The sequence below is a fragment of the Talpa europaea genome (assembly GCF_964194135.1).
Source record: "Talpa europaea genome assembly, chromosome: 3".
Classification (NCBI taxonomy): domain Eukaryota; kingdom Metazoa; phylum Chordata; class Mammalia; order Eulipotyphla; family Talpidae; genus Talpa; species Talpa europaea.
This window is the reverse complement of record NC_140069.1, coordinates 14401169-14428058: the sequence shown is the minus strand read 5'-3', so window position 1 is coordinate 14428058 and position 26890 is coordinate 14401169. Positions and strand designations below refer to the sequence as shown.

General features: G+C 34.1%; 1 protein-coding gene across 1 annotated transcript in view; it reads right to left on the bottom strand.

The window, feature by feature from the left end:
- TAF2 (TATA-box binding protein associated factor 2) overlaps window positions 1–26890 on the bottom strand; it is a gene marked incomplete at both ends in the record, with an annotated part of 60387 nt that overhangs the window by 8429 nt on the left and 25068 nt on the right. The window contains 10 exons of the mRNA XM_084230314.1: window positions 2693–2798; window positions 4683–4912; window positions 11423–11532; window positions 16357–16426; window positions 17314–17453; window positions 18201–18394; window positions 20332–20442; window positions 22125–22265; window positions 23604–23856; window positions 25114–25179. Of these exons, the coding sequence (XP_084086440.1) occupies window positions 2693–2798; window positions 4683–4912; window positions 11423–11532; window positions 16357–16426; window positions 17314–17453; window positions 18201–18394; window positions 20332–20442; window positions 22125–22265; window positions 23604–23856; window positions 25114–25179 (1421 nt within the window). The remainder of the gene's footprint in view (window positions 1–2692; window positions 2799–4682; window positions 4913–11422; window positions 11533–16356; window positions 16427–17313; window positions 17454–18200; window positions 18395–20331; window positions 20443–22124; window positions 22266–23603; window positions 23857–25113; window positions 25180–26890) is intronic.

Below are 26890 nucleotides of genomic sequence, written 5' to 3'. Positions count from 1 at the left end.
GGTTCTGTATGCCTAAGTCTGAGGACACTACACTTTCATGGGAGTAACTATGGCCTGCTAAATATATAAACTGGATGCTGTATTCTGGGGCAGAAATCATGCACTATTTTTTATTATTTATGTGGAACTATATATAGTAAAGTTTGCTCACTTCCCCAAAATTTGCTGGTAAATTTCATAATGATATTTACACAACAAATAGATGAAAACAATTTAGGGGGTATTGGAGATACTTAAAGTATGAAATGTTTTAATGGTATAATGTGAACAGCACTATAGTGGGTATCAGAGATCCAGGTTCTGATTCTAAATTATCAACAAATTAGATATATCATAAAGGCATTCTCCTATCTCAATTCCATCACTTGTTAAATGGCAAAGTTCTAAGATTTGAGTCTAGTTCTGAAGTGGCTATTACTTGAGTGTGTCATCTAAGTTAAGTCCTTTTATATCTCTCAGTGTTTTAATTAACAGTAATGAAAGGACTGTTTTAAGATTCCTTGTAATTATAAAAAAACAAAGAACCTATGACCTGTCAATTTTCAAATATTTATTTGGTTCATGTTCTACCTTTAGATTATTAGATACCAGGGGCCACCTTTAGATTTATTAGATACTAATAATAATATTATTTATTATTAGATACTGGGGGCCACCTTTAGATTATTAGATACTAGGGGCCTCCCTGGTGGTGCAAGGGGTTGAGAAGCAGCACTATGAGGCTTCCCATACAAGTTTGTTCCCCTGCTGGCCAGAAAGGGGAACTACATGGTGCAGCAGACCTCTCCTGGCTCGCCCGCTGCTCCCCTAGCAGTGTATTTCAGCCAATTCTCCTGTTCTGTTTCCCACTCTGTCTCTGGTGAATCCTTTCACCCTGCCACCCCTACCCCACACCTCTGGCCTGTACTCCAGTTCTTATATGCATAAATAAATAAATCTTTAAAAAAAAGATTATTAGATACTAGTGAAAATAATTTAGGTCTCATTACCAATAAAGGCAAAAGTCAAACAAACAAAAAGCAGACCATGGTGATTAAAGGGAAATATGGGCAAATGGAACATGTTAAAGAAGAAAAAAAACTCAATCAAAAGTGAGAATCAGAAAAGACAACTAGCATGAAATATGAATGGAATTTTTAAATAAAGATAAAATATCCAGAATAAAACCAAAAAAGTCATATTCATAGACATGCATTCATAAAAATTCATTAAAAGAATGTATTATAAACTTAATTCATCATCTCTAGGATACTGTTTACTTAATAAATCATGACATTTAAAGCATGTATTTTTTTCACTAAATAAAATTACACATTTTCTCAGGATTTGAAACTCAGAATTATGCAAAAAGGCATTTTTTAAATAAGGGACGTGCCTATTAAAAAAAAAAAACAAAAGCAATTATTGATATATAATTTTCATTCAATGATTTAATGTGATGACTACAAGTTCTTTGAGAGAAAAATGTATTTTAGTCCTTTAACATAAGCAATCTTTATCATTACAGAATATTTTCACAATAGGGCCTCCTTGGTGGCACAAGTGGTTAAGCACTGCGCTATAAAGTAATCTGCAGCCTCTGCAACACAAGTTCGATCCCCGGCCAGCCAAGGAGCAACCCACATGGCACAGCAGACCTTTCCTGACTCACCCACTGCTCCCCTCAGCAGTGTACTTCATTAATCTGCCTGTTCTGTTGCCCACTCTGTCTCGGGTGAATCCTCTCATCCCCCCCACATCTCTGGCTTGTACCCTAGCCCTTGTATGCATGAATAAATAAATCTTAAAAAAAAAAAAAGAATATTTTCACAATAGTTTACTTTTTTTTTTTAATTTTTTAAAAAGATTTATTTATTTATTTATACAAGGACTGGGTACAGTCAGAAGCACGGGAGGGTGAGAGAATTCACCAGAGCCAGAGCAGGGAGCAGAGCAGGCAGACTAACGAAATACACTGCTGCAGGGAGCAGCATGCGCAGCAGGAGGGGTCTGTCGCGCCATGTGGGACCCTCACCCAGCAGTTGGGGATCAAACCAGCGCTGCAAAGGCTGCGGGCAGATTCGCTCAACTGCTGCGCCACCGGGGAGGCCCAATAGTTTGCTTTTTTATGTTGACACAAATAACATGTTTTTGAACTGTTTATTTTGCTTTTCAGTATTTATTTTTATTGCGGTATCATTGGTTTAAAAATATCATTTATTGTGAGCTATGTTGTTCACGTAGGTGAGTTCATACTGACACACATAACAAGAATGGGACACTCCACTGTTGCTAGCAGCACCTCGATATGATTCAACCACTGGTGAAGGCAGCAGCAGATGTGGATGCAGCAGGTAACTGTGAGATAACTCAGTTTATGGCAACATTTAAAAAGGTAGAAGTTTTTCATCCTCATTGACTTGGATGTTTCTCACTTAGGCATTTTGATTTGAGTCGCATCCACTCTTTACCATACTTGCTAGGCTGATAAGCTATATAGTTCATCAGTTCAAAACCCTAGCTACAAAGGACAACCACTCACTTGGGACTCAAAGAAAAGGAGAAAGCATTTTCCTGAGGATAGGCTGCATTATTCCATACTGGTCACTTTTATCCTTTATAACAGTCATTTGAAAATAAAGCAACACATTATAAAATAGTGATACACATGAAGTCTCCCCATACCCTTGCGAGAGAAGTACACAGATCATACCTGGAGTTGATGGTCTTTCAAGCATATTCAAATGATGAGAAATGAACGCCTGGCTATCATGGACAGTATCCATATCAATCTCCTCCTCATCTTGGGAATTTGAAAACTAAAATGCACATACACAAAAGAAAGGAGAAAAAGAACCATAAGATCACTTAATGTTTGGATCTCAGCTCTTAGGAAAGTAACGGAGAGGCCATAGGATATAACCCCAAATAATCTTACAGTAAAATTAATCTTTTTCTCAAAAAGCATTAAGAGAAAGAAAAGATTATATAGTCCAGCCTCCAAAAGAAGCTGATTAGAAATTACTAGAAATAAATTAGCTACTAAAATCTATTTTTACATTGTGGGAGGAAATAGTGAGCTGTGGTAGACTGTGCACATATAGTTCCTCCCCCAAAGAGAGAAGACATATGTGATAATGGAATTTAAATAATTGGTTGGAATGCATTAGATGGACATTTGGGCTCTTTTATGATTCAGTCTGTCCCATGTGTTCCTGCTAAGGAAAAACCACTTCAAGTACTCAAAAAGATTGACAAGAAGGTATATATCCTACACTGTTAATACAGGTTTAACCTGTATTTCTTACTCTGATTTTGAGTTTGACTTTACTGCTATCCTCATTCTTCTCCAGTATTTGACCAGGTTCTAGTGGGGACCCCAGTGGTGTATCAGCCTTCCTCTTCACTCCCTGCTGATGAGCTGATATATTACATGATGCTTCCTTGGCAAGATGATCATCTTCCTGCGGCAATATTCAAGATCAAAATTAGATTTCTGAGGACAAGTAGCTCATATCATAGTTGAAAACTAATAGCTACAGCAACCATGCAGATTACAACATGCCCAGTGCTTAAATGTTATCAGCAAAGGGCTTAAAATAAATTTCACCTTTACCTGTCTGCTGGTCTTTTTGGAGGGAGGAAGCATTTAAGTAAACTTTCAGAGCTTACCCAAAAGAGTATGTCTTTTGGGGTCATTTTTTCTTCTTATTCTGAAGATTTCTAGTATAAATTTGGAATTAACATATATGAGCAAGAATTATAAACAGCCATTTCCACATATTTATAAATATTTGGATCTGAAAGAGTTCTTTAAAGAAACTCTCTTTCCTATGGAAATTTCCTTCTTCATAATCCAAACTCAAGGATACATTTTAAATTTACAACAAATGAGTATTGCTGTATTTTTTAAAATCTGTAGATGACTATTACTAACTACTATAGAGAGAATCAGATTTTTAAGAGTGTTAGAACACCAGTAGGGAATTGCCAGGCAAGTAATCTGGTCTAAATATTGGTGAAAAATGAAGCTTGAGGTATTGGGGACATTTTGTCATCAGAAAGAAATTTCTAGAAAACCTTCTTTAAATTATTATAAAATAATTAATATGTATCTTACAGGTTTTTCTATTAAAAACATCTGGTAATTTTATAATACACAGCTAAAATATATTGGCTTTCATGAAGCCAAACACATATATGCATATATAAATTTTTAATATTTAATGCATAATCTCCTCCCAAATCTCATTTACCTGGCTTGATACTGACTGATTGAATTCAATAAGCATTTGCCAGGTATTTATATGTTTAGAATTGCACTAGTGCTAAGTATACAGAGTTGGTGGTGGGGGAGGGCAGAGTCCCTGTGTCCAGTTTACCATTAACATACATGGGCAAGTTAATATGTAATAAGTTAAATATTCATTTAAATTTTCTACTACTCAACGAAGAAATTCTATGCTCAAGTACAAAAAAAATCACAGAAGGGAGTATATGGACTGGCAGCACATTATTTGTTATGTATAGTTATGTGAAGTGATAAGTACTTTATATAAAGGGCTAAATAAATGTCAGCCAGCAGCTTTTAAGATAGTATGTGACAGTGGCTTTAAAATCTTCCAGTTCCAAGGAAACAATTGTCTTCTCAACATGATGCTTTATAACAAAACTGCATCTTCTGTAATACATGTGATTCTTACAGGGTTTTGAAATCCAACTAGCTGTGCGTGACTGCTTGGATTAATCGCAGCTTCTTGATTGCCTGCTATGACCTCTGGAATTATAGTAGGGTTCAAGACAGCTTTTTTCTCCTTTAGGTTAAGAACTAAACCAAGTTCTGGCAAGGGTAAGCAGGAAGGTCTACTGAGGCCAAAAAGTGTGAAGTACAAGTCCACAGCACCACACCGTAACCTCCAATCATGTGAAGTACCTAAAAAGTAAGTAATAAAGAAGTTAAAGTCAATATGTACATTTATTCATACATTTCAAGCTATTCTAGAACCTGTAAAGTGTGAAGGCATGAAAGGATTAGGATACCTAAAGGAGAACTCTCAATTCTAAATATGATTGTTATCTTAATACAGATGCTTATAAATTGTTGCAGAAATAATAAATGTTATTCACTCATGTTAGTGAATAACATGTATTACTATCACACCATTCTTCTTACAAAGTATTAGGTATCCACTAAAATATTCTTACAAAGTATTAGGTATCCACTAATAATCTAAAAATAGTACTTTTTTCCTGGCTTTAAATCACCCTTTTAATTCCTCCTCCTTGGTAACTACTCCACATCCATCCATTCTCTATTCATCTTGCCTGACTTCCTTCTTCAATAGTCCATTGGGATGACAGCACTCCATGAGCCTCACAAAGCCAACCACTTGAAACATATTCTCCTAACTTGAATTTATTACTTTCAGGTTTTAAATATGGTTAAGAAAGCCTACACTACTTGAAATAACATAATTCTAAATTAACTTATTATACAGGAAAATATTTTGTGAAACACCTTTTTTTTAAAAAAAAAATTATTTATCTATCTATCTATTTATTTGTTTGTTTGTTTATTTATTTATTTATACAAGCACTGGGTACAGTCAGAAGCGTGGGAGGGTGAGAGAATTCACCAGAGCCAAAGCGGGGAACAGAACAGGCAGATTGACGAAATACATTGCTAAGGGGAGCAGCGGGCACGGCAGGAGAAGTCTGTCGTGGGACCCTCGCTGGTGGCACGGGAACGAACCGGAGCTGCAGAGGCTGCGGGCAGCTTCGCAGCACAGCACTCAACCACTGCGCCACCAGGGGAGGCCCTCTTTTTTTTTTTTTTAAAGATTTATTTTATTTATACAAGAGCCGGGGTACAGCCCAGATACGTGGGAGGGTGAGAGGATTCACCAAAGACAGAGTGGGGATCAGAACAGGCAGACTGATGAAATACACTGCTGAGGAGAGCACCAGGAGAAACAGGAGAGGTCAGCTGCGCCATATGGGTTTCTCCCTGGCCAGCTGGGAATCGAACCCACGCTGCAGAAGCTGCGGACAGCTTCACAGCACTGTGCTCAACCACTTGCGCCACCAGGGAGGCCCTGAAACACCTTTCTATTTGCACTCTTCTCCTAGGTATTTGTTGTTGCCAGAGATGGCAACAGACCTAAAGATGACTCTCTAGAAAAGTTTAAAAGTAGTTATTAAAGATTGGAGGTAAATTCTTTCCATTTTTTTTATGAGTTTCATATTTTTCATCTCTAAAAACTATCTAGTCTCTGATTACTCCTAACCTAGTAACAATGATAGGCCAGACTTCTTTCTTACTTTCCACTCTGTCCTTACTTGAGGACTCCAGAGAGATACTGCCATGAAATAAAACTGACCAGGTGAAATCTGCAATGTAGGATTAATCTCTGTGGTTTCTAGGCAGAATTTAAAAAGAACTAGGGAATTTAAAACAAGTGAAAATAAGGACTATGGGAATTCCTCTGGTTTTAAAAGCATACAATAATGTTTAAAAAGGAGAGACAAAAAGGAAAAAAGTTGCTACAGCAAATTTGGACAACATAAATATCAAGCTTGGTGGTTTTCAGCAGCAAGTATTAAAGTAAATAAATTATAATCAAGTGGGGGCTTTGCTAAAGTTTATTGTAAAATATAAGTGAATACTGTATTCATTATATATAAAGAAAATCCATAATAGGAGAAATTATAATTTTACAGAGTTCATACTGTATACTACAGTGTGCTAGGCTATTTTTTTGCATTGCTGTGAAACAACTGTCATCAATCTTATTTAAGGTATTTTCAATTTTGCTACTATGTGGTAAGGTAACAGACACATACCACTACAAAAGCAAGAGAAAGGGGCAGGAACTTTTAAGGAGGATGAAATTTTTATGTCATAAAAATTATAGAGAAACTAGAAATGGGAAGAACAGCACAGAATGAAAGTAAGGATTTTACAATAGAAATTCATTTCCTCCTCTGGAATAAGTATATCTGGACATTTTAATGGCCTGATATAGTGTAAATTTTTGAAAGTACTCATTATTCTCCTCCTTCAAAACATCTTACATATGTAATGGTTGTGCAAAGGGCAGGTTATTCAATTCCATCAGGAAGAAAACTAGAGAGGTTTAGGTACCTTTACACTGGAAGAATAAACTCTGAAGATCAGTATCACCTAATTATGTCTGCTGCAAGAAACTATCCTGAACCTTTATATGTTATAAATGACATCAAAACAAAACTGGCAATTATGCATGAATTCCCTCAAAGTTTAAAAAACTTTACAAGCAAGTCTACTTTGATGAGCTAGAGTGTTGTTTTCTGAAAGCCTAGGGGTGATTAGGCAGAACAATGAAAGCTGATAAATGTATTGAACCTCTAGAACATGGTTTATGTTAATTCTATTTCCATGTAGAAAATGAATGAATGGATAATTGAGTTTCTTAAACAAAACAGAAAATCAGAACTCCTTTACAGTTCAAGATCATGGAATAAAACTCTTGTAACAGTTGTCACATTATTATAGTTGAATTAAGTTGAATAAAAAAAAAAAACACTTGTGCTTATTTAGTTTTGTGATCTTGGCAAGTCAGCTGCTTGGGCCCTAAAATGAAAACAATTAACTTAAATGATCTTTAACAGCTCCTTTAATCTATAATTATGTGATTATAAATCCATCAGTTCCAGTACAGACCCTTAGACATCTCCTAAATTCTGCCTCCTAGGGCCTCCCCTGGTGGCGCAGCGGTTGAGCATTGGGCTGACAGGCTGCCCGCAGCCTCTGCAGCACCGGTTCGTTCCCCGGCCACCAGCGAGGATCCCACCAAAAAAAAAAAAAATTCTGCCTCCCAAATTCTGCCTTCAGCATTTTAAAGACCCATCTTTATTTAATCTTTTAGCTACACCTCCCACTGCTATCACTTTAATGCGAGAACTGAACCAAAAATACATGCATTCAATTGCAATTCATTAAATTTGTCTAACTTTGGAAAATTTCAAAATTGGTTAGGAAGGAAAAAGTTACATGGGGAATTAAACTAAAGAATGGGTAAGACATCTGTGTACAGGTGTGTGTGTGTGTATTTCGAAATAAAAACTTTGTAAAGATACTGCAGTAGCATCCGGAACTTAGCTTAGTGAACTACAACATACCATGCAAAGACCAAGCAATGCTGGAGGCTCAAAAGTAGAGTCGGGGAACCTTCCTTCTGCCACATGGCCATGAAAATGATTCAGTTACCAATAGCCCCTACTTTCTGTACCTCAACTCCAAATTCCCCTAGTATGCTATAAAAATATTATTATTACTATTTATTGAATGGTATATGAATGTTTAAAAACCTGAATATAATTACTTAATTCACCTTACTGTCAAACTATTTTTTTTTTAAGATTTGTTTATTTATGCATACAAGAGCTGGGTTGCAGGCTAGAGGTGCAAGGGGTGAGAGGATTCACCGGAGACAAAGTGGGGAGCAGAACAGGCAGATCTACTGAAATACACTGCTGAGGGGAGCAGGGGTTCAGACAGGAGAGGTCTACTGCGCCATGTGGGTAGCTCCCTGGCCAGCTGGGGATTGAACTCGTGTTGCAGTGGCTGCAGATAGCTCCAAAGTGCTGTGACTTAACCCCTTGTGCCACCAGGGAGACCCTGATTTGTTTTTTAAATTCTGTTCCTATGCATCCTACCACAATTATTCTCTTATTGAAAAGTTTCTAAAACCAGGCAAGCAAACAAGTTTTGATTCGTCAAACCTGATCATATCTCAGAAGATGATGTTTTCTTAACTGCAGTGACACCCTCCTGAATATATTTTAAATGAGTTCAACAAATTTTATAATTATCTCAAATCCACTTGGAATAAGACAGACCACATGTAGATAAATCCACATTGGTCAAAGTTAATTTGTTCTTCATATGTAAATCAAATTGACCAGATAATCCAAAAGCCCCAACAGGGACTGAGAAGTAGGCAGAGTTCAGCAGAAACAATGACTTGTAAACTCATAACTTTTTTTACTGGTGAGTTTTCATTACTATTTCTTAAAACAATAACTATAGTAAGAGGATAATATAGTAATGGAAATTTTTTTCTAATTTTGTTTTTTTTTAATGTTATTTGTGTCAACATAAAAAAGTAAACTATTGTGAAAATATTCTTTTTTTTTTTTTAAAGATTTATTTATTTTTGCATACAATAGCTGGAGTACAGGCCAGAGATGCAGGGGGGAATGAGAGGATTCACAAGAGACAAAGTGGGCAACAGAACAGGCAGATTAACGAAGTACACTGATGAGGGGAGCAGTGGGTGAGTCAGGAGAGGTCTGCTGTGCCATGTGGGTTGCTCCCTGGCTGGCCGGGGATCAAACTTGTGCTGCAGACGCTGTGGATTGCTTCATAGAGTGGCGTTTAACCCCTTGCGCCATCAGGGAGGCCCAGTAATGGAAATATTTTTGATCAAATAATGATCAAATGCTATTTTAAGACCTTCATGACAACCACAAAGACAGATCACACATGCACATTTTTATTTCCTTAAAGGCCAAATATACCCAAATCTTAATAGTGGTGGTATAATGGAATTATGTAAATATCTCCCTTTTTGTTATTTTTATGCAGATACCCCCTATAATTATATTAATTTTACATATATAAAAAAGAAACCCTTTATAAATTAAAAAGGAAATGGACTTATTAGATCAGATTCACTCATGTATCCCTGGGGTTCAGGCTTGGAAGGGAAATGAATAATCCCTTAGATAACTTTCCATGTCTAATGTCCAATGTTCTCCAAAAACATTAAAAGAACAAAACAAAACAGCCTTCCTAATTATTCATGCTGCTCCCACTGTTCATATTGCTCCATTTATTTAAAAATTTAAAGAGCTGAGTAATAAACTGTTTATGACTATGGCCTCACTGATCTCCTTTGTTTAGATTACTGGCACAGAGAATTCCAAACCAAAGCAGCAACTTCATACTAAACACAATCAGAATTAAATATTAAACATAAATCACAGCTTTCACTTGTACAATTACAACTTTACAATGGATTTCAAATGTTTTTATAGAAACAGAAATTGTCCCATTAATCTTAAACACACTTATTTTGTCTAAGAAATCTTCCATAGACTGTAATGAGAGAATTCTTTGTATTTCATTATGTTTTCCTCAAAGTGTGTTCCATCACATTCATTAAATCAAGCATTCTTGTTGAGAATATAGTCAACAAAGTAGAGTTCACACCACTGATTAATTGTTGAATGACCATTTATAAGTTCCTGGATTTGTGTGTTCATTTCCTAGATCTAAATAACAGCCATAACATCCTTTATGGTAACCACAGGAGGAAAAAAAAAAAAGTCTTGTGCAAAGAGCAGCAATCATTCTTCTACTAATTAAGGAAAACATTAGAAAAATAATTTGACAATATACGTATAAACTGGTTTATGTGTTGTTTTTGATACAATGAGAATAAAGGTCATAATTTTTTTGTTTTGAAAAATGGCACTTTTTAATTTTTTGATTTTTTTTTTCTGAGAAAAGGTCATAATATTTTCAATCTTATTAAATTTCAATGAAATAGCAACTAGGGTGCCTCTACTTGGTAGTATTGCACTGTGATCTTTAAGTATACACATTTATAAGTCAATTTGGAAAAGACCAATGTTTCAATTTAAAAAATAGCAAATATTACTATGTATAAAAATGGAATTATAAACAGTACAAATATATGAGAAACAATATCTTTACTGTTAATATAAGAATATTTTTGAGCACTTAATATGAAACAGACACTGCTTTAAAATTTAACTCATTTAATTTGCAGTTTGCTGAAGTTGGTGTCACTTTCACCTCCAATTTTTAAATGAAAAATCAAAGACTTAAATAAGTCATAGAGATGGTGAAAATTGAACTGAGATTTCACTCTTAGCAAATTGGTTCCAAAGCTAGTGCTCTAAGGCACTGAGTTATCCTGCCTCTTGACGTCATTCAATGCTGGAAATTACAACAGTGATGAGACTCCATGATCTTCAAGGTGAGCAACAATGGCATGTACCACTCCTGAAAGGACACACAAAAGCTAGCTGCCTCTGGAAACTCTACTAAGCAACTAGGGAAAGGGTGAGAAGACTAATTTGCTAACCCTCTGTAACCTTTAAAAACAAAAATATCTCAAAGGTTCATATTTATAGCTCTGTAAACACATATAATTTGTAATTTTTGTATCCTCAACTGCCTGGTGGGGCAAAGTGAGTATACCTTCCAATGTTATGATACTTACCACTGCCAAGATGGCTATCACAAACATATTACTTTAAAAAAATCGAAAAATTAACCTCAATTCTCTAAATATAAAAAAAACCTGCTATAAAGTAAAAATACTCCAACCAAAAAAAAAAAAAAAAAAATTTAAAGCCACTGCTATCTTACCAGAATTCATAAGTTTCCAAAGTTGATCTACGAGGGCTTCATTGCACAGAGGAGACTCCATATTCTTGGTAAATGGTGGGTTCTTAGTCAACATATTTAGAATCTTATGTCTGAAAGATTAAAAAATTAAATTTTTGATAGTAAATAAAAACATCTAAACATTTTCATAATCTGTAGCTCCTTGTTGCTATTTTATCAAAATCTCCTTTCACAGGTCTAGCTTTGCGTTTCAGTTTTATTTGAAAAGACAAGATGGTACAGTACATCCTGAATAGTAAATGTTTTTTCTCTAAAATTCCTGGTGGGTTTGTTCTTTCTAAAATTGCCTTGGTATACAAAGAAGGCTTCCAAAACCTGACTCTATGATTCTTAATCCACCTTTTCCATTCTACTTGTAAAATATTCTACTCCTCCTTAGAAAAATGTACAAAGATTGGTCAGTTAATAAAAAGTTCTTAAAATGGAGCAAAACAGAAAGCACATAAAGGCCAAAAGAAGTCCACTTTTGAGACAAAATGAATAGTGTAGTATCTTTGTAAAGAATGGAAATTAACAGAAGCATTTTAAATATGGAGATTGCAAAGAGGTCTCTTCAAAGTAAGCAGAAGTGAGAAAAGTCAATAGGGTAATAGTTAAACTCTGCCATCAGAAATTTTTTATCTCATGTGACAGTCAATCTGAACACTGAATGAATATTCTGCAAAACAGCAATTAGATCAAAAGAAAATTTGGAAACAAAACAAAACACCAACAACCAATGCTATGAGTAGGAGACATCATAAGAAAAGAACAGAAAAAGGATAGTAGTAGTAAAGGGATAAAAACAAAGTCTGACTAGGTGTGAGAAATTTGAGACCTCAGAGTAGTGGAATGCTTGAATGTAACCAAGGAAGAAAGAAACTTAATTTGTAACTTAGGGGTGGGTGAGCGATTTAACCTCTTTTGGCTTCAATTTCAATTCTATAAAACTGAAAGATGTGTATTCTCATTGTCAATATCCTTGTGGGCTTTGAAATTTTAAGACTATATGGAAGACTACTAAAAAGTTTAAGAACAAAAAGTGAAATGTGGTTGCAGATGCAATTTATAGATAGGTAACATGACAGACATACTATTTTTAGGGATAAACACAATTTCAGCCCTTAAGGGAACTCATTATTCATAATAGTAGATCAATATTACAGGTAAATAACATCTTTTAAAATACAGATGAGTTTGCTCTTTAGAGCATGTGAATATTGTTTTAATTTTAATTTACATGACGAAGAAAAATTTGTATCTGGCTGTTTTCCCAACTTCCCTAATATTGAAGTGGTAGAGCCTAACTAATAAAACTTTATGATATTTACTCAGCTCATTACAAACCCTTTACAGTCATGCCAATGAATTGTACAGGGTGCTCTGGGGATAGCTTTGAAATGATCACTAAAAGAGTAAAATTGATTAGTACATGTGTCACATTTAGCAAATAAAACATTTCTTTGAAAGCTTTTCTTTTCTTTAAAGTTTAGAGCATAGAAGAAAGGCTTTTACAAGGAAATATAAATGACTAAGCATTCAAAACAATACTCAAAGGAGATAATGTTTAAAGGAAGACAACGAGTATCTTATGTTTAATTTTTCAGAGATGAAACATCAAAATTAACAATAAGCATATGTTTCAGACATCTGGAACAGACCTGAAGCACATCTTGAGAAACTCACTGTTTCATTGTTGTTTTTTTATCATGTTCACGGCAGCAAAAACATCTTATTACTTCCCTAAATAATTGAGAATTTTCTTGGTGGACTAGTGTACTTATTTTGCCAATCACTAGCTATACGAAATACGAAATGGAGTCACTCTCTCAAAGAAAAAGCATCAGATGTAAGTTTGTCCCGTGAAGAACTTATCATGACCATATACATGTTGTTTCCTTTTCTATGAATGTTAAGGATTGTTGTTTCCAATTAAAATATACCACTTAAAATAGTCTTAATGTAATTTTGTATTTTTTCAAATATTCCAAAAATTCATTGAGTATATTTAAATCATTTCCATTGAAAGGGAACTCTTAACGTTCAAAATGTAAACTTCATTTTTAATGTAAGAATAACGCTCCTAGATTTAATATGTACTTAGAATGATGCATATAGAATATTCTATATACTACATGTAAAAATTAAGGCAAATTTCATGGTAATCTGTCAGGTTGATACATAGATTAACTGAAGAGCATTTATTTTGCTTAAATTCTTAAGATATCTTAAATAACTGATTTGCAATCTGAAAATCTCCTGTTCAAGGAAAGCAGACAGTCTTATCACTACATTGGAAATGTCAAACAATATAAATGACTGAAAACTTTCCAAGCATTTAGAAATATTTGTTTAAAAAGTTTTTTCTACATATAACTATCAATAGAGCTAAAATCACTTTTCTTTTTTTTTTTTTTTATAATTTTTTTTTTTTTTTAAGAGGCATGAATTTATTTATTTATTTATTTGTTTATACATGCACTGGGTACAGTCAGAAGCGCGGGAGGGTGAGAGAATTCACCAGAGCCAGAGCGGGGAGCAGAGTAGGCAGAAGGACCCAAGTACACTGCTGAGGGGAGCAGCGGGCGGCAGGAGAGGTCTGCGCACCATGTGGGACCCTCCTGCGGTGGCTGGGGCGCAGCCGGGGATCGAACCGGCGCCGCAGAGGCCGCAGAGGCTTCGCAACCCAGCGCTCAACCGCTGCGCCACCGGGGAGGCCCTAAAATCACTTTTCTTTCACATGAATTAAACATATACAGAGAGGAAAAAGAAAAAAAAATTGTAATATACAACCATCTGGTCAACATGTATGTGCACAAGGAAATATGGTCCTTATCTTTTGGAGACCAAGACAATCAAACCATAAAATCAATACTTATTAACAGGCCAGAAAGTATTTGTGTATTTGGTATATGCAAAAGCGTAGGATTTTAATAGCAACTATGACTTGAGGGACCTGGTCTAGTACAAGAAGTCAAGGTAGCCTCTTTGTATAAGTCATGTTCAAGTTTAGCTCTAAATTGATAGCACAAAGAAGTAATTATTAGTAATTAATGTTTCCCCCTCCAAACTTTAAGTTTTCATCCTATAATTCTTCAGGGCACTATTTAACTCAACCACAATCAATAACTCTAAAGCTGAGAGAAATAGAAAGGTAATGTATTTTAGAAAATGTAATGCCTATTAAGGCCATTTTTATCATTAGGAAATTTAAAATCAATCAGGGGCCATAAAAATAAAATGAAGAAGTAATGATGGAGACTCCAAGAAAAAAGGCCAGAGTTCCAAGTTAAAATTAAAAAAAAAAAAACCCAGAAAAAAAAAACAAAACTAAAGACAGATGTCTCAAGACAACAAAAAAAAGCATATATAATCACTGCTGTGTAGTAACACTTCTGTTACCATTCATTGCCATTAAAAATCTTCTAAGGGGGCCTCCCTGGTGGTGCAGGGGTTAAGACGCAACCTATGAAGCTGTATGCAGCCACTGCAGCACAGGTTCAGTCCCCAGCCAGGGAGCAACCCACATGGTACAGCAGACCTCTCCTGACTCGCCCGCTGCTCCCCTCAGCAGTGTACTTTGGTCAATCTGCCTGTTCTGTTCCCCACTCTGTCTCTGGTGAATCCTCTCACCCTCCCACACCTCTGGCCTGTACCCCAGTTCTTGTACATGAACCATTTAGAGTCTATAGTTTGTAAGTTTGAAATACAACTTGAAAATATTGCATAATATTTACAATCTGCTAAAGATGTTCTTCAAAACACAATTTCAAGATCTCAGAATTAAGCATCTTAATGCTAATTCTGTTGATGTGATTGAGAAGATAAATGTATACATGATTAACTTTATTTACAGTGTATTGATACCTTTTGTTCCAGTAGGATCTTTTTATAAAACTTCAAATATGTCAGTTAAAGAAATGAGGTTGGTTTTCTGCCTATCCTCTTTTATATGAATGTGTACTTAGCTTAGAATACAGTAATTACATAAGGACAAATATTTATAATACAAATTAGAGCACATATCAAGAACTATCAAAAGTTAACAGCAAAAATTGTACAAAGAATATTTATATAAAAAGCATCATGTAAAACACTGAAATATAAGCTGACTTAACCAAGAACTCATTGCTGCAGGCAGCCTAAAATATACTGTTGTCCAAAGATCATATCTCCACTCCATTAAGGAGCTATTAAAATCTGTGTCTATACCCTTGTTTCTAGTTAAAATAACTATAATTTAAGTTACTTTCCAGCTTTCAAATTCCATTTTGTGAAATCATTATAGTAAAAAAAATGAATTAAAAAATCAAGTGCCTACAGAAAATGAATTTAATCCTTTTCACATACACATAAATATTCTATTTTGCAAAAAGACAACAGAAATGAAGGAAATGAAGACTAGTGGAAGCTACAAAACTGAAAATAGCTACAATACTATGTCAGGACTGAGATTTCCTTTACTTTCCCTTGTTTTCAAAGTTGTAAAAAATATTCTAAGATACTTTTTAATCCCCAGTCCATTTAATAATTTTGAGACTTTATCTGAGATAGGACAGATGGGATACTCCAAAACCTTGCTCTTTAATTACCTTTAAAATTGACTGAATCAACCAATAGAGATTTTAAAGTTTTGGATGTACAAGTGATATTCTACATGCACTATAGATGATTACATAAGCTTTTCTTTAAGTTACAGTTGAAATCATACTTAAAATTACAGGGAATAAGCTTTGCTTATTAACAATATATTCTTAAAAGTGTCTTTCCAAAGGCTATCATAAAAAAGGATATGAATAGAAAACAATTTCCTGTATTTTAAAAATAATAAAAAAAGGAATGCTCCATGTATAATCTTCTGAAATTATTCAATTTAGAAGTTACAAAAAACAAAATATTATAGCAGAACAACTAACCTTACATAAGGCACAGGGTCATTCTGAATCATATTAAGCAGCCACTGTAGTTCTTCATAACTCCTATCCACTGGGAAAAAAATATATATTTATTGTTAATTATAATGATAAGCAAAGAGTTTACATTCAGTATTTCAGGACTCGGCCTTAGCCGGATTTCCAATCGGTATTGAAGGCTGTTGGCAATCTCTTACATTTTTTTATGCAATAAACCACTCTCCAAATTTTAGAAGTGCTATGCTATAAACATGAGCAAGTGTGTATTTTTCACCTGATTTGATTTCAAGCAAATCAATGGCAAATACAACATAAAGCAAATTATAATTAAGAGCCCTAAATTAGAAATGATAACTCTAAATGGGCAAAATATGTTCAAATAAAACAGTGTTTCTAAATACTCAAATCAAAGAGTAGAGAGATATGATACCCCAATGGTATCTCACTTATACTAAACAGCATGATAAACTGTTTTTGCCCAAGAGGTTGACACTATAATTTTATTCTTTTCTCTCATTTATTTCTACATAAATTTTACATTTACCAAAAACACTTGCTAAATCAGTGTCAAGAATATAAAATTAAAATATTTGTATTGTACCAAACTAAGACTGGCTTTATTTATTCAAAAAGATTTTATTATTTTTTTGCATAGAAGAACTGGGGTGTAGGCCAGAGGTGGCAGAGGCCGGAGGGATAAGAGGATTCACCAAAAACAGAGTGGGGAGCAGAACAGGCAGATTTACTACTAAGGGGAGCAGTGAGTGAAACAGGAAAGGTCTGCTGCGCCATGTGGGTTAGCTCCCTGGCTGGGGATTGAACTCAGGCCCTTGCAGTGAGCCTTCACAGTGGTAGCACTGAGATTTAACCCGTAGGCCACTAGGGAGGCCTCTAAGACTGATTTTAAATAGTAAACATTTCTTTCTAAAATGATAACGAGCATCTATTTCAAAGCATTACCTTTAGTATAATCAACAACTGCTTCCAAAGCTGCTATCCTAATATCCACAAAGTGGCCATATTCAGCATAAGATTTAAAAAGAGCTGGATCACTTGGCACATGTCCATTCTTCTGAAGTACTCGTATGGCCCTCAAACAACTGGAAAAAAGTATTGAAATACTTTTTAAAAATATACTGAATCAAACTTATTTCCCAGGCATTGGAAATAATAATTGAGAAACTGATGTGATTTGAATCTACCTTTTAATTTTATCATATTAAATGATTGCAATGACCTTAACAACTAAAGGCATTGAAAACCTATTTTAAAAATCAAATTTTAAAACTTTTTTGGAAATTCATTTTTAGGTACCATAACAGAAACAAACTTTAGAAAAATGTATTTAGCATAATATCTAAAAGTTTTAGCAATAGTCAAAAATATTTTAATAATATTTAGTCGTTAATATATATGAAAAGTATAACTGTACATGAATCAATGAATCAACTTTTTACAGTGAAACAGGTAGAACTTTTTGGTAATCATATACAAACAAGCTGATAGAAGCCAAAAATCATCTTAAAAGAGGCCTACTAATAGAAGGATGTTTATACTAAATTCAACAGGGGATAAGATTATCCAGATATTAAAAAAATGCTTATGAAGAATTTTTGATAACATGACATGTTTGATTTAACCAAGACAAAAAAATGTATACATGTCAAGTAATTAAAAATGTATATAGTTACAAGGGGATAAAACATAGTTCATTCTCTAAGATAGTAATAATTATTGTAGAATTGTATAGGATTTTAATTGTTTCTCTTTATCATAGTTCCCACTTTTCTATAATAAGAATAAAATTCTTTTATAATTATAGAAACAAGAAACAAATAAAATCATACCTGACAGTGATGGTATGTCTGTAACTTGGAAGAAGTTTTTCCATATTCAAAAACCTGGTGATTTCTTCAAGAATGAGTCGCACATCTGGATTTAAGTTATCCAAAGTTCGAACTTCATTATTCACACTGACTGCAGGCGTAACAGAGTTGGCAAGGGCATCAATCATTTCAGCACGATAATAGTTATCTGAAAACTAAGCCAAAAAATCATCACAAGATCATAAAAATGAATGTTTTATTCAAAAATTAATGAAATAAGTGTAATTTAAAAACATAATTTATCTGAAAACATAAGCAACTTTTCTGGTAAATATTCAACTCCAGCCCTTGTGCAGAGTCACACCTTAGCAAACAAAGTAAAAGAGATTCACTAACTAGTGATACATTAGTTTAATAAACAAATACTTTGTATGTGGAAGACACTCTTCTCATAACCTAGTCAGATGGTTCGAAAAGGAACACCAAGGTCAATGAATTCTGCTGGTAATACAGAGTTTCAAATCAGCTGTTTAGCGCTCTTCTGTCACTTACACAACATACAAGCAAGGATCACCAGATTATTTGAGGACAGTGGCAAGATAAATAAGAGAGAACAGAAAAAAGGGGAAAAAGCAACTTGAAGGAAATAGCATATGCAAGAAAAGAAAACCAGAGGGGATGAAATCCCAAACCATTAATATTGTTCGAGGAATAAGCAAGGATATGCCTTTTAACAGCATAACATACTTTTATTGAAATATGACTGTGGTTTAAAACTCAGCTGTCCTATCAAACTTACAGATAAAACAGCATCATTCTTCAACTTCTGTATCTCTAAATAGCATGCTTAGATTGTATTTTTTAAATTTTATTAATGTTTGGTTTAGATATAGAATTTGCCCTCTGCTCATCTTCATCATGCACATGCAAGAAAACAATGAAAAAAAATATAGGTCTCACAGGTCTGCCTAGAAAACCTTGCTCTTCATTAAAAAAAGTTTGACCCATGACAAAAGCAACTAAAAGTTACCATGGAATCCTGTGTCCTTAATATACCTTAGCTGAGACAGAGCATTGATTATAAATTTTACCAAAGATTAAGTCAACAATATTCAAAAATGGAAAAGTATGTCCACATATAGTGTATTCTTTTAAAGCCCTAATTTTTAAGGATTCGTTCTCGCTAAAATCACTTTGAATAGGAAAAGTTGTCTTCCTGAATTTCATTATAAATCATTTTTAAAATAAACCTTTTTTTTTAATTGCTAAAATATTCAGTCCACTTTTCATTAATTTGACTTGTCCTACCAGTTACATGGGTCTTTGTATCTGATGTTTCTTCTGTTCCTTTTGTTGGTCTTCCTGGAATGAAGGTCTACTCAGACTGCAAAAAGCCTATAAATCTTTATAACTCACGTTGAGCACCATCTCTTCTGCACAAAATTTCCCTGATGCCCTTTCTCTATACCCTTGGAAGTATCCTTGAGTTCCTCTAAGTTTCCAAAGGAAATTATGTATATATACCTCTATTCCAGCAGTTCTGAATGACTCTTTACTTATTTGTTTGATTTCTCCATTAGGTGGAGGGACTGAATCAGACTGTGATAAATAGCAATTGTTCAACAGATGTTTAAAGAACAAATGCAATTCTTGAAGGCATCTACCATCTCTTATGTTTAATGTTACACTGCCTAGAGCAGTGTTCTCAAAAATGTGATTGTTAGGTTGATAACAAATAAGGTGAATAGCTTTTGAAGCACAGCACACAATAGCTATTTGCTAAATAAATAAATACACTTCATGGTTCAAAAAATAAAGTCAAATCATCAACAAACATTATTTCAAGAGGGAACTCTTTCTGAGTATCACTTGAAAAAAGAGAAATGAAATTTGATTTTAGTCAGATTTCATCAAAACAGATTTTAGCTGGCTCCCCAAAATTTGATGCATCACTAACTGCACATTATGACTGGTAAGAGAAACATTTAAACCAATTAATCTTGGTTTTCACCTACTGGGTAGGATAACAAATCACATTTTATCTCTAGGAATTTCAAAAACCATGGATTTAACAATGATTTCACAGACTAAATATCTCTTTAAAAAACAAATATCTTTGGTCAGTTTTACAATATGAAGAAAGGTGTCTTACCTTATTTTTTCTGTTGTCATTGTACTTGATTAAGTCTAATATAAAAGTTAAAACTTCTTTGGGACAAAGGTTGTGAACATCTCTCAATAAAGCCATTGCAACTGGCATAGTCTACAAAAAAAAAATTTTTTTTGTAAGCATATAATCAACTCTACTAAAATTCACAGGTGTATTTATAGAAGAAATGGTTACTTTTGGTATCTTGTTGGGGTCTAACTCCCTAATTCCCACCCCCACACACTGGAAATATGCCTCAAAGGTTTTAATGTAATTTTGGGTAGGAAACCAGGAGGAAGGAGAGCTGAATATGTGGATGCACACTGGGCCTTCTGTGCCTTTGTCTTCATGTGCTAGAACAAAGTATGCATAATGTGAATTATATAATTTCAGTTTTGTGACATAATGGTAAAGGTGTAAGTTTTAATGTTTATTAGGCAGACCTTTACTCAAGTCCTCCTCCGTTAACTAGTGAGTTGGATGATTATGGCTAGGTGCCTAGGTGCTTACTAAGCAGGAGCCTAACTTCCTCAGTCATTTTCAGGATTAAATGACAGAGTGGCCAATGGCATGTAGCAGATAGCAGAGTTAGCCGTCAATCTGAAAAGACAGATTCTCCAGTACCATTCCTTAGCCTAGGAAAAACAGTAAATTCTCTGAAATTCCAGCTTATCTTTCCTTTTCCAAAGCTTCATACCCAACTTTTCTAAGAAGATAGAAACCTGAGTCACTGATGCTTCTCAATGGTGGTTGAGAAGCAACCATTAATCCCTCTTCCGTAAATAAATCTCAACTTGCCTAACACCCCCGACAAATCGATCATTCCACTTCTTTCAATTGCTTTCACCTGTCTCAGAAAAAAGAAATGTTCTTATCTTTTCTAAAGTAAACCTTTCCAATTATATTATCACCACTATCTTCAGAATTTGCTACATCTTTCTTTTTCTGTATTTTCTTTTTCTCAGTTGAATATTTTGTATCTCCTCTCCAATTCCTTTCTCTGTGCTGAACATGACTCGTTTTTCACCCTCCATACAAAACAACTCAAAATGTCCTCTTCTCCACCCTGTTCAGCATATTCTTTCCCATACCCTTCAATACAAAAATCATGAAATATGCCTCATTAGTTTTCTCTACTTCACTCCTCCTCCTTCTCCAATTTAGTTTATCTAATCTGTTTTCATTATCACTAATTTACTCAACAAATTTATAAATGATTTTGAAATTGCCCACATGCTAACCACCTTCCACATTCTTTCCTTAAACAACTCTACCACACCACCGCTCTCTAAATTATCATTTACAAAATATTATGGGATAAACATAGTGTGAAACACCTCACAAACTTGATCTTAATTCTAAAGAAGACAAATTTTATAATTGAGTAAACTGAGGCTTAGAGGGTGAAGAAACCTGTCCCATTGTGCAAACTGCTAGTGAATAACAGAGCTGAGATTGAAGCAAGAGCTGTAAGCCGTACTATCTCTGACTCAGATGTGCTGTCCACACCCCAGAAGGACTGCCACCAAAAGGACTTACCCAGATCTCCATTTTAGTAACTAAGCAAAATGTTAAATTATTCTATTTATTTTAGTATTAATGCAGCTAGTGAGTTATTTGCATACAGCTCATAAAATCAATAATGAATCACTAGTTTTGGGGAAAGTTTAGAAGCAGAAAAGAATAAGGGCAAAAACTTATAAGAAAGTAAACAATTATTTGACTAATCCCCAAGTTAAACTGGGAAATAGATTGTGGGATAAAACAATTTTAAGAAATTTGAAAGTAAACTGTACCTTCTGTAGAAAATAACTTTGAAAGCTCATAAAGTTGTTTGTTTTCACAATGTTTGGACATGTTTTACAACAAAACATTCTAGTGAAGAGTGACTTCATGGCTGGTGGTCCTGTCCATGTGCTCACCATTGAATTTGCAATCTGTAAATAATTAGAAAATGAAGTACTCTGCATCACTACTGCATATTTTTAATTACATGAAACAGCTTTGTAAAAGTCACCAATATAATTGGATTAGTCTTCAACAATTTCACTTCCCAGAAATTTAATATATTTTAGCCTTTCATTATCATTTCCAAGAAAATATTTAATCTCAACCTCTCCAAATTCTTGCATGCATTTACAGTCATTTTCTACAAGTTAATTTCTAAATTAAAGTATCCTTTTTATGTTTTAAGGAAATATGTTTGCAAACAGCTTCTATTCTGAGTAAGTTTGTCTTTTGTCTATTTAAGTAGATAAAATATTAACATTTTAAATTTATCCCATAGAAACTGTGTCATGTTTTCTAAGTAAGGTTTTCAATCTAGGCTAATTGAAATACAAGTCAAATACAGTACCACCACTTACCAAAAACCCTATCTAGCTATTGATACTTCTCATGCAAATAAAAAAAAAGTCTGAAAAGAATAAAATTAACTTCACATAACAGTTTATAGAGTTTAAAATTTTATGGATCTGCTAAGAATTTAGCATGCAAGAATCAGAGTTCTACAAAAGAAATGAAATTTCTTTTTGAGGGAATTTCTATTCACAACCTGAGTAAAATGGATGAATTCAACTAGCATTAAGACAAAACAAGTAAATCTAAAGCATTATAAACTGTTGATATTCAGGTTGGACAAATGGATTTAGCAGTGAGGAAGGCAAGAGTCACTACATGGGAATGAACCTATTATCAAGATGCTTTTTAAATACCTGGAAACCAGTATTTCTGTCAAATTTTTGTCTGCGTTTTTCTGGTTTTCATTTGTTATACCTTCAGTTTTTTTGCATCTAAAGAAAAATATTTAGTTTTCTTAATAAATTAACTTTTTGAGCATGTTATGTTATAGAACCTATCATTTTACATATCACTAGTACTGATTACTAAGCATAAAACCAACAGGAGATAATCACCACAGTGGGGTAATTACGATGAATTGATCTCATGTACTATAATGTACCAAGGAATTTCTTACCAAAAACATTCTTGGTTTTAAAAACATGTTTAACAATTCAATAAAATAGTGAAAAAATTCTCTCTGGTTTTAAAATCTGACTTCTCAGTTTGACAATCATGAAATTTTAGTGCATATCTATTTTAGGCCAATACATATTTCTTTCAAATCAGTTTTGTTAAAAGCATTTGCAGAAGGTTTCAAGGGACTGGCTACTAAGTAAGGTTGGATACTATGATGAATTCCAATTCATTTTCAGAGTTTTTCTTTTCAATATGCAGTAGTCATCTTGACTTCTTGCTGCAGCACACAATCTCACCTTTGCAAGGCAGAAGCAAGCTGACATTCTTACTCGGTAGAAACACTGCTCTTGTTCTAATATGTCAGTGAGTGCAAGCCGAGATGCCGGTGTAGGGAACTTTTCCAAGGCCAAAATGGATTCCTGCTGTGCCACAACATCCCTCTCATACCGGAGCTGATACTGCCACATAAAATCGGCTTGCTCAAATTCTACTTTCCTCAATACCGACATATCTGGGTCTATCCTTATCCATAGCAAAGGGGAATCAGCACTAAAAGGAAACACAAGTTTATTTTTATTTATTTTTTCAATTCAACATATTTGAAAAATAAAAGCAAAGCATTTATTAACCAGAATCTCTTCTTTCTGTGGTGCTCAAGACTACCTGGAGTACTACTGTAATCATTTTCTAAATGTGATTACATTTTTAAGGAATGTAGTCATTTCTTAAATCACACTGACAGTCAACTTGCCTGTTGTGTTCAGTGCATTTTAACATTTTCACTTTTCATCCGTATCAATTTTGCTGAAAAGATCTCCAAGGGCAAGAAGATAACTGTCACATATTCTGATTCAAAATATTGATTAAGATTTCAGATTTGTGATTATGTGGTTATGTGATTAAAAAAAAGGGGAATAAGACTAAATTTCTTCATTTCACTTCCTATAAGTTAATTACTGACTATGGTTATAAATACCACCCTTTATTGGAAATCAATCTGCAACTAAAAGATGAATTTATTAATTTTATTAAATTAATTTTCTTAAATGACTTAATACTTTCACACCTTTTTTAAAATGTGGACTCATGACCAACTTTTTCAAATGGCAAGTTCTGAAATCATAGTTTGTAAACACATCACCAACCTATCCTCACATAAATCCCAAACAGCACAATTTAAAATTACATAAATGGTATCTAAACAGTTGTGATGATTTGGTAATAAAGTTAGCAAATAATCACTGGATAGATGTTTTATAAAAAATATACAGGCACAGGATGGATGGGGGGGAAGTTTGAACTGTATTTTATATAATAATGAAACTATCAACCAATAAAAATTACCACAGAAAATTTAGAATAGGGTATTTATGCTTTGCAAATACAAAATGCCCTAGAGCCTTGATCCAAAGATAAAGAAAATGACTAACACCTGGGAGACCATTAAGGCTACATTGTATAAGGACCCACTAGGCAAGTGCTTGATCACACCCTTGGGTGAGCCCATGAGAGGAGCTGAAAGCTGCCCGAGCCACAGCTGTGTCCTTCCACAATCATTCTGTGGTTACTCTTCATCTCTTCTGGGTCAGGTTAAATTTACTCTTCTGTTAGATTAATTATTATTTGTATAAGATTTGTTTATAAATTAAGGCTTCTGCCTCTTATATGTTTTAAAAGCACTAATTTCAGGATGATTACATACTTACAGATATGCTTAACAAGACAAATGAGAATACATTCTGATACTGCCTATTATATCAGATGTAAGTATATAACTACATCCTTAAATTTAAGTAACTAACTTACTCCATGGCAGAAAGATCCATGTCAACTTCTTCTCCATTCATCAGTGGAATTTTCTTCTTTTTATTCCTACATTTAAGGAAAATGATTTTTAAAAATTGTGACATTTTCAGGCCTCCCTGATGGCGCAAGGGGTTAAGTCTCAGCACTACCAAACTAAGGCCAGCCAGTGCAACATGAGTTTGGTCCGCGGTTAGGGAGGGAGCTGACCCACAGTATAGGTGAAGCAGACCTATACTGTCTCGCCCACTGCTCCCCTCAGCACTGTAGTTCAGCAGATCTGCCTGTTCTGCACCTCACTCTGCCTCTGGTGAATCTCTCATCCCCCCACACCTCTGGCCTACACTCCAGTTCTTTTATGCTAAATAAATAAAAATAATGACTCTTAAAAAATATTGTGACATTTCTAATTATCAAAGAAAATAAGGACCGGTTAAAATTCAAATTAAAGATGTAATGCAACACTGAAAGATGTGCTATGGGAGAAGGGACAATAAATGTAATAGAATTTAAACTTAACAAAATTTGTCTATTTTGAAGTTGAAGGGAATGAAATAAATGACAATGAAATGTTTTACTGCTCAAAGCTTAAAAAAGCAGAAATAATTAAATGTCAACCTAAAATAGGTATGTATCCCCAAGAACAGGAAACTACTATTTTATAAAGAAAAAATAAGAGGACAACCCACTAAAGAAATCCTTATTTAAAAAAAGGAAAAAATAACCAATACTTGAAGGAGACGTGAGGAATTCTGAACCATGTGTGCTGTAGTGCTGTATATACAAGGTGCTGTCCTATGTGTAGTGGGGTGATTAAATATGTCTAGTTAACATGCAGAAGATATAAGCCAACACAAAAGCAGCTATTTCCAAGCAAATTACTTTTGAATCATAAAACCTACCAGAAAATACATTAAAAAAGTTGAGTAAGAATGAATAAAAATAGAAACACAGAAAATCTTCCTGTGTTTCTTACACCAAAGAATACCCAAATGACATACCATTATTATAGAGACAACACCTAAAGAAAGGGTATGAAAAGGGCAGCAATCACATGTTCTAAATTTCAAAGGTGGACAGAAAAGGAGATTTCACTGTCAAATAATAAAAAAATTTCTCAGAAAGAATGACTATAGGGAGATTTCTGAAATCAAGATTTCCTAAGGCTGTCAAAATCAACTGACGTTCTCAACTGTTTTCCTCTGAGATGATGTAAGTATAATGTGAGTGTAAGACTTCTACTTTCAAAATTGATATTACCATAGTCCACTAGCAAATCACAAAAATGTTCTCATCTTTCACAAAATTCACAACTTTACACAATTCATAGTACACACTAATGGCTGAGTTACAAAAGAATGGTAAAGGAAAAATACATTTAAAAAAAGATGAACTGAGCATTTTTAAAGTAAAATGGCAGTGTGTCTTTGAAAGACTTCAAGATATAAGGGCATGCTGATACAAAGAAAGGGGAGAAAGACACATAGTAGAAAGATGCTGTGGCTTTTCATGATATATGTATTTAGCTCATCCTGTATTCAATGCTAATTTCCCAGATATTTCCTGTAGTTATTAATCCAACCATATCAGTAAGAATGAACCTAAACAATTCGCCTTGAATTTTTCCTGGCTCCAAAAATTCAACTTCCATTCCACCACCCCCTGCCCCAAAAAATAAGGATTCTCGTATGTAAATTTCACATTTAATTATTTAACTCTAGGGAGAAAAATGTCATCAAGAACAGAAATCAAATAAAGAAAATGCTTGATAACATTAACC